This window comes from Poecilia reticulata, linkage group LG23, assembly GCF_000633615.1.
Source record: "Poecilia reticulata strain Guanapo linkage group LG23, Guppy_female_1.0+MT, whole genome shotgun sequence".
Taxonomy (NCBI): domain Eukaryota; kingdom Metazoa; phylum Chordata; class Actinopteri; order Cyprinodontiformes; family Poeciliidae; genus Poecilia; species Poecilia reticulata.
Window position 1 is genome coordinate 16,884,508 of NC_024353.1, and position 9,556 is coordinate 16,894,063.

At 40.9% G+C, this 9,556-nt stretch overlaps 1 protein-coding gene across 2 annotated transcripts in view; it reads right to left on the reverse strand.

Moving 5' to 3' along the window:
• Window positions 1–9,556, reverse strand: part of scube1 (signal peptide, CUB domain, EGF-like 1) — a 94,327-nt gene that overhangs the window by 65,641 nt on the left and 19,130 nt on the right. For both annotated transcript variants that reach the window (XM_008401501.2, XM_008401500.2), the window contains exon 4: window positions 2,819–2,953. In XM_008401501.2, the coding sequence (XP_008399723.1) occupies window positions 2,819–2,953 (135 nt within the window). The remainder of the gene's footprint in view (window positions 1–2,818; window positions 2,954–9,556) is intronic.

The following is a 9,556-nucleotide window of genomic DNA, read 5'->3' on the forward strand; positions in this document are numbered from 1 at the left end:
GTGTGCGTGTGTGTGTGTGTGTGTGTGTGTGTACGTATGCGCGTGTGGGGGTGTGTGCGGGTGTGTGTGTGTGGTGAAGGTGAAAGGCTCAGGATAGCCAGCCAGAACGAGGCCTTACACACTCACACTGTTTGTTTACTGTGAGCATCCCAGGTCACACACGTGTTTACAGTTAGAATATGGATATAGAACAGCTTCAGTCATAATGTGTCATAATCATTTTTTTTTTTAAATTCCCAAAGAAATGGAATTTAAGAGTTCAGCTACATCTGGTCAATCGCTGTGAAAACTAAGAAACAACAGAGACAGGGCTCCCCTGACGGGAACCCAAAGCTTTAAAATGAGTTTGGAGTGACAGGAAACGACGGCAGGAGCTCGCTGGCCGGCGGAGTTCCCACTGAGCAAACATTTATCTGTTTGTGCACCTATTTCGCTTCGCTCCTCCACAAAGGACCCTCTAACGTCCTGAGAGCCTCCTGACATGCCTCCGCGCCGACCACACCGGCACCACGAGCGCTCCGAGCGAAGAGGGAGCGGACAAAGGTAGAGGTCACAGCCTCCTCCTTCACTCGACCTCTCCGTCCTCGCCCTCCGTCTCTGCCCACAGCCCCACTCCTCCTGCCCATTCCCATTAAGGAGTGACAAACGACTGTCATCACTTGGCATCTTTGATGTGATCCAGCACACTGTCCCCATTCACAGCTGCAAGCATGTGTCTATTGTTCAGGCAGCAGAGAAGTGTGAGCGGGTAAAAGGAAAACGGAGCTCAGAGCTGCTGCCGCTGCTGAGTGAAACCTACAGAGAAGATCTAAGTGAGACGATGCTAAGATGTAAAGCTAAGCAGTATAAAACCAGTTCTCTCCCTGTTGCCATGACATTTCAAAATTCAATGTGTCATACTTTTATTTAATATTATTTATTTTATTTTATATTAGTTTTTTTTTTTTTTTTTTGGGGGGGGGGGGTTAAATACTGTATGAGAATACTGTAAAAGAAAAGAAATTAAGTCTAATAACGTGTAATTGAAATTTCCGTTACCCCATGTAATTGTTTAATCAAGCCATTATATTGTTCCATGGATAAAGTCCTGCTAATTAACTGATCCCCTGGCAGTTACATCATGGTAAACTACATGAACCCGGTCTGGAATGGAAATCTCTCCCCATAAAACAGTTGAAAACCAGCAGGACGAAAACAAACAGCACCTGTGCTCCTTTCTTTAGGGCTCATTCAACCTTCATGCTTGTCGATCACTGAGGCGACGTTCACACTGCCAGCTGCCCAATTCAGACGTTTTGTGAAATCAGATTTATTTTTCTTTTTTTTCATGAGTGGTTGCACACATTTCCTGATACATGGAAATTAGAAGAAAAACCATGACCATGGCGCACAATGATGACCATTAAGCTGTTAATGTGCTGGCTCTGGCTGGACAGCGACTTTAACGTCACCAGAGACGCTCCACCGTTAGCATCCATGTTTACGTCCACAAACACTGAGCACGCTCACTGTGTGTGACATCATTGCCTCCCCCGCTGTGCATGCAGGACACTGTTGGGTTGTCTGCAGTTCAGACAGCAGATCACATGCAAGTCACATACATTTGGAAATGTGAATGAAGGAAATCAAATTTCACAAAATATCTGAACAGTAAAGCAGCATTAATACCTGCAGAGTGAACGTAGCCGGAGTGACCTGCTTCGCTTTTCTAAAAATCTAATGTGGCTCAAAGTCTGGCTGCTTAACCTGAAACATGGTTCTACAGCACATTGACTGAATGGGGTTGTATATTCCTGCACCTGAAACTTTTATGTTATTTTAAAAACATAACGTAAACCGTGTAACCTTTTGATCCGCTTCACAACGATCGGTAAAAGAAACATTCAACTTTGTGATTTTATTGAAAAAAATAAAGGTTTAGGGGTGTGAATGCTTTTGTAACACCAGGTGTGACTGTTATGTGAATCAAGTGTATAAAAAACAGATCTCGCAACTTTTGCTGCCCATCAATCTAGAAAGAGTCTCTCTGGATTGAACCCCTCCCAGTGGTCGGACTGTTCAGCACTGATAAAATGGCATAATTCATTACAGTAAAATTAGAAAATATTAAAAAAGAAAACATATGGTTTGTTTGGAAGAGTTTCCAGGAGACGCCCAGTTGATAAAGACAGCTAAAATTAACAAAGCTGCATGTTAAAGCTGTATTCATTTGAAACTATACTATATGAAATAATTTTCTTTGTGCTCTACTACACCCTGGACAAATAATCCTAACAATTAAAATGTGATTTTTTTTCTTTTTTCTAAATTCTTTCCATAACTGAAATAATACACTGGTCAACAGCCAAAGAAATAGTCTGGGGCTTTAGGGTCATTTTGATGAGCTGAATCCAAAAGTCACATTGGTTTTGCTCAATCAGGTCAACTTTCTGAACTATGGAGCAACAAGAGCATCAAAATGCAGGACTTGTTCTCACATCTGGAGGATCTGATCTATTGATGAGCAGGAGGAGAGATTCATCAGGACAGGAAAGAGACGGAGGATTTTACACAATGAAGACCAAATGTTCAATTCACATGTACTTACCCTGGTCAGTGTTTATTATCCAATGTACAGAAATTCAAGTTTGTAACATTTAATTAATACACTCTGTTAGAAAATATTTTTTCTCTAACCTGATTGAAAAAAATGGATGTCACTTTTGGATTCAGAGGTGCAAAATAGTCCTAATTCAGATTTTAAAAATCCCAGACAATTTCCAAAGAAGATTTATTGTAACCTGGTGTTATCTCTCTGGTCTCTTTGTCCCAGTCTTACCATCAGAGCGGTGGATGCAGGTGTGCTGGTTGTCGCTCAGAAAGAAGCCGTCTGTACACTGACACTCGTAGCTTCCCATTGTGTTCACACACACCTGCTGGCATCCTCCATTGTTGTCCAGACACTCGTCCACATCTGGACACACACACACAGAGAGAGACAGCACGGAGGCAAGGGATGAGAGGCAGCAGTGGAACAAATACTCATCACTTACTGAGCTGCATTAATAACAGCATATGAGTCAGTGATGTTGACACCAGAATCAGGAATGTTACAAGGACCCAGGCTGTCCTATCACACTAACAGGTGGATTCTGTGGCTGGATGAAAAGCCTGGCGCTAAGTGTTAGCGGGCGTGGCTCCGTGCTGCAGGGAAACATTGTTTATCCTGCACTGTGCTGCTGAAAGGCTTCTAAAGTTTTCAGTGAAGTGGCCTACAAACTGTACGGTAATCAGACGTGACAGCTTCTGTACGTGGGCGTGTGTGTAAACCCAGACCTGACATGGTGACTGTGCGCCCTGTTTAGTCTGAGGTGCTGAGACGGGCCGCCGGCCTCATGCAGGACACAAAACCAGAGAGGAGGAAGAAAAGGCAGATGGCAAGAGGTCACAACTGGACCGGCCCGGCACCAGATGAAAGCTACACCAAGCTTTCAAAGTCACTACGCCAGAACCTGTCAGCCAAATGTGTTTCCATCGCTCCTTTTACAAAACTACAGCAGCCTGCTAGGGCCATTGTAAGTAGGAAAATAAAAGGAATGAATTTCTGCCCAAAAAAAAAAAAAAAAACTCAGACATTTTTAGATTAATCTCAGTACTTTCTGAAAAGGAACCTGGACATTTCTGAGTGAAAATTTCAACACTAGTTCAACAATTATTCCTTTTTTGTATTAAATAAAAGCACTTAGACAGTATTAGTGAGTTTTTCTTCTATTCATGTTGTAGTTCAGGTTGTTTTTTAGCCACATGAATATTTTGCGAAATATGTCGTTTATTAGAATATTCTCTCTGGCAAACAGACTTGGTTTACTGAGACGGCTATTCTGTAGTAGAATAGAATAGAATAGAATAGAATAGAATAGAATAGTTTTTAATGTCTCATGCAGGGGAAATTTAGGCAGCAATAGGTTCACACAAAAGATCAAAACATGTTTAAACTATATATAAAGAAACAAGATTAACAATAATAGTTATAATATGCTGTACAAGACTATAGCATAAAAAGTACTGTTCAGTTCTAACAAACAGAAAGGAATGTGTACCTGAGAAGGATGACTATTTAAATAACAAATTTTAACAAATTCAGTTACAAGTAGACAGAGATTACAGAAAACAGGTCATGTAATAATTATAAAAGCAGAGCATCATAAAGCTCAGCTGCTCTTCACAGCTTCCCCTCGAATGAATGATGTTGGATATCCAGACGGTCCATGACGGTCTAACGGACCTCAGCGATGACTTCACTGAGTTCTTCTGCTGCAGGCCCATAAAGTTCCAGCTCCGTGTGTAAATATAGCAGCGTAGGTTCTACGTTGTGAGCATAAATCGTGTCCTTGGTGAACTTCTGCTTTGTTTTCACAGCACTTCCTAACACTATTTTAGGTAAATCCTGAGCCGTAATGGATGCCATTAATATGACTGATGACTTTAATCTTCGGGCCGCTCGAGGAGTAAGTTAAGAGAAAAGAAATGCCATTCCAGTTTCTACACAAACATGGCCAGAGGTGTTTTGTTTTTTGTTTTTTTCCAGTTTCAGCCACGGCCCCCCTCCCCCGATACCCCTTCTTTTCACGTTGAGCTCAAATGAGGTGAAGCTCCATCTAAACACAGTGAGGATGTGCTTCATGTACAGTGCATCCGGAAAGCATTCACAATGCTTCACTGTTCCCACATTTTCTTGCTCTAGCCTTGATCGGAATTGTATTAAATTTATCACTTTCTAAATTATAGACACAAGTACTCCAACAGAACAAAATGGTTTAAAAAATCCTTTGAGAGTTTCACACGCTCACTAAAAATAGAAAACAAAGAAAATCACATTTACAGAAGCATTCACAGCCTTTGCTTAATGCTTTGTTGATCCACCTTTGGCAGCTTTTACCGCCTCCAGTTGTTCTCAGGTTCTTCCGTCCTGCTCTTCTTCAGCTCCAGCAGGTTGGATGGAGACGTCTGTCTGACATTTTCAGATCTCTCTGGAGATGTTCAATCAGATTGATTGAACATCTCCAGAGGGTCGTTGTCCTGCTGAACCTTCGCCTCAGTCGGAGGTCAGGATGCTCTGCAGTAGGTTTTCATCTACTCTGTTCATCACTGCATTGCCGTTTCTCTCTGTCCTGACTAGTCAGTCAGTTCCTGCTGCCGCAGAACATCCCCATGGCATGATGCTGCCACCACCATGCTTTGCTGTAGAGAAGGTGATGAGCTGCGCCTGGTTTCTTCCAAACACAATGCCTGTCATTCACACTTGACCTCAGTCTTCGTCTCATCTTGTCTGCTGGTCTGAGGTCCTTCAGGTGCCTTTTGTCCGTCTCCAGGCCTGATTGGTGGATCGCTGCAGAGATGGTCGTCCTTCTGGAAGATTCTCCTCTCTCCACAGAGGACAGCTGTAGCTCTGACAGAGTGACGACTCAAAGGCTTTCTCCTCCGTTCACTCAGGTGAGACAGCAGGTTAGCTCTCTCATCTCCTCCTCGGCGCTCCAGTATCCAGGCTCACAGAGCAGCCCCTCCCCACTCAGCTCCTTCAGACTAGCCAGCAGTAATTAGCAAACACCTGGTAGAACTTCGCATCTGCTGAGCTCATTAAAGAAGCTACTTCTCACTGCAATGCAAGTAAAAACGTTAAACGGTTAATAGAGGAGCCATGATGTGATGACTTCCTGAAGGTGGAGTTTCTGAAAGAGCAGGGATTTTTAAAGAGACAGAGACCCAATTCTAAGGTCTTAAAATGCAAAGTCAAATTTCCTTTAAATCATGTTTGATGTATACAGCATTTTTATAACAACTAAAGGTAACATAGCTACTTGATTGTGCAGTAAAATGGCACTATGTGCCTAGAAAATGCATAACAGTGCACCTTTTGAAGCTACAGATTGCCGTACTTCATAAACATCCTCCATGTGCTCAGGTATAAAACTATTTGATTGGTACATGAGTAGGACAAACCAAGAGGACTGTACTGAATATGTTTGGTAGGAATATGTGTAACGTTACACCGTTACCTAAAATGCAATGTTTGTTAATCCATGATGGTGATGCCCATGTTTTAGGTGACACATTGTCAGAACACTGGCAGGTTTATTTCTTCTGTTGGGGCAAAATATCAGCCTAGAAAAAATAAAATAAAATAAAAAATAAAAAACTGCTCAAAATACTTTATTAATACAAACTGTGAACATTTTTTTTCAAAAATACTTCTTTAATTCTAAATTGAGATTAAAGATGATAATAACTTGAACTATCTAGCTTCTTTAAAGGATTGTTAAAGAATCTGGATTATCTTGGTGCTCCAAGCCAATCCGTGATATCCGTAATAAGCCAGATGGTTTTGATTTCATAAATGTCCTTATTTTCTTTCATTGTTTCTGTAGTCCCACACCTCCTGTCTGCAACTTGCCAAAATCTGCACACAAGTTCTCCACAACTGCCCACCTTGGATCCAAATCTGAGATCCAAGGTTTGAAATGGAAAAGACACGTTGGAGGAAAGGAAAATAAACTTGCACAAGTGCAGCAGACATTCAAAGAAGTCACGCAACGGCGACACATTGGGTCCAGCTGTGTCCACGGCGAACCCAAATAAACAGTCAAAATCAAAAGGAAGCGAAGAAACCAAACAGGACGGCTTTTTAATTGGAGGACAATTAGCAGACCTTAAATCAGTTAATGTCCTCAGTTACTGACACGATGCATCTGCTGAGATGATGGAGCAACTTCCTGCACGCTCACTCAAAACCGATGTCCGCAATTTTTCCAACGTCGGGTTTGTCATTTAAACTACAAGGCTGTGAGGTTTCTCAATATCATAGCTTCGGCTCCATTAAAAGCCGCAGAGCCTTTATAGTGTTTTTGCAAGCAGGCCCGGAGGATGTGAGCAGAATGTGATATGAAAGGAGTCTGAACTCTGACAAGCACGCTGGGAAAATAGTTTTCAAATTAAACTGTTAGCACGTTGAGAACCCAAAGTGACAAAAGCGGAAAGCGTCAGTTCTGCTGGGTTTCACGACTCAAACGACATAAACCTGAACCCAACGCTGACCTCGTCAGGGACTGACTTCATTTTTCGGATATGATTAATTTGTGAGGAAGCAATCTGACAAGTCTGACTCTGGTACAGGAAGGCGTATGACTTTACTTTCCAACGCCTTTGAACTCGGCAAAGCTGGAAAACCCTGTTATGACGACTTATATGGTAATAACGAAGCACGTTCTCATCAGCGGAAGCAAGAATTAACACATATGTGAAAGTATATCTTCTAATGTATAATACAGTTGAGAGTGATTAAAAAATAATTACGCTGTATTGTTATTGTTTCATCCATTTTTGTTCAAGCTATATTTTCCTGGCTGATGTTTTGAGATTTTGCTTTAATATTTCTACATAATGTTCTTTTCCTGTGGTGCCAGATCATTATTTTTTTAATGCAACAATCCTACCTGCAGTAAAACACCCGTACACAATGCCTCCAATTCTTGCAAAAGCAATAGACATGAAAAAAAATCTAAAGAAAAAAAAAAAAACACACCATAATTAAAAAAAAATAAAAACTGAACAATTCTGTCTTTTTTAATGTTGGATGTAATGGGAAAAATAATTGTAACTGAATGTTTGGATTTATGACTGAAGCTGGTATTTGGAAGTAAAAAAATGGACTGACTTATGACATTTAGTCACAAAAACACTAAAATAACTTCTATAACTTTTAACATAGTTTGTAAGGAAATACTTTGACTCTCATTAGGCAGGATATGAACATTACAATTTGAAATTACTATGAGAATACATCCCTTTAAATGTCATGATACAACTGCTGTACGGTAAATCTTCCTTGACATAGTAGGGCAACCAGACCCAACTGTTTGCCTGAGCTGCCAGTACAAGACACGTAGAAACAAGGATAACACAGAAGAAAAGCTTTTTGTGTTTGAGGCACAGCTTAAAACTGAAAACTTTACTACAATTTTTAATAAAAAAAACGTTTTTCTGAATTTGTAATGTCAGTTTGTGAAACGAGAAACCGCAGGAATTAAAAACGGGACGGGAGGTCTGAGCACAAAGCTGCTACTGGCTCTGTGATCACAGATATTCTGCCTGTGATTTCACACTTTACTGCCTCGTTTGAACTCTGATTTAATCAGCAGCAGCTCATTAAGGCTGCATCCAGTCAACATCTAGTAAAGCCAGTCTTGAGGTTAGGGACAGACACAGCTGGTTTCCTCTCGCCAGCCAGTAAATACCAGTGACTGTTGGAATTAGCAACCCGAATACCTTCTACTTAATCTACAATCCTGAACTTAAACACATGTACAGTACATGTACAGCACATGTACATGTACAGTCAGATGGGTAACAGAATGAAATAAAGAAGCCAACTTTCAGCAATACACTGCTTAGGTAAACTGCTTTTGTTTAGAATGGTTGGTCTTGTGTGGGCTTTAATGTGCTAACTACACTGTATAAAGTACATACAGAAGAAATTACATCACGTTTTTTGTAAATTACAGGTTTTTCTAAATATCATGACCGCACATACAAAATACCTCCTCCTAAACTATCTGTCTTGAACAAATCCCTAAATTTTAAGGAAACTTATAGAAAAACACCAGGAAAACAAGCTAATGCTAGCTGCTCAGGTAGCTAGCCTTCAGTCAGGAGCTTTATGCTTCCTGGTTTATTCAAGTTACAGCTCCTACTCCATAACATCCTCCCACACCCGGCAGGCTAAAGGCTGCTCTTAATCAACACCCGAAAAAACCACCCTGTCTGACCTCCAACGTTCTCTTCTTCTGCACCTTCCAAACCAAACCAGCAACCAACTACAGCTATAAGGAGGAATTTTTCTGCCACAATCCAAGAGCACACATTTTCAGTCTGAAAGCAGGATTTCATGTCTTTTAATACTTTTGCTTACATTTTTATTTTGAAAGCAGGACTTCTTACTTTTCTTCTCAAAACTTGTAATGCTTACTCAAAACTTCTTCTTGCGCTCACACTTATTAGTCTCTGCTCAGACTCTCTGCTTGCTTTCGAAACATTCTCTGCTTGCATTTGGAACCACCTTTTGGCACAGTCGCCTGGCAATTCAGCCAATAGAATGAAATGCGTTTGTTTCCTCCTACCGGGTGTGCCTGTGAGGCTACTATCGATTGTAGCAACCTGCGCCACCCACTGGATGTAGGGAGAAACAATAACGTCAGCTTTCTGTTCCGTAGTAAACTAAACAGCCAGCAGTGTGCTACTGATCGCTAACAGCTACTGATCTTAGGCAGCATTTTGTTCACCCAACCAAAGACAACATAGATGTTTATCTATAGATGTCTATCTATAGATAGACATCTATAGATGTCTATCTATAGATTTCTATCTATAGACAGACAGACAGACAGACAGACAGACAGACAGACAGACAGACAGACAGACAGACAGACAGATAGATAGATAGATAGATAGATAGATAGATAGATAGATAGATAGATAGATAGATAGATAGATAGATAGATAGATAGATAGATAGATAGATAGA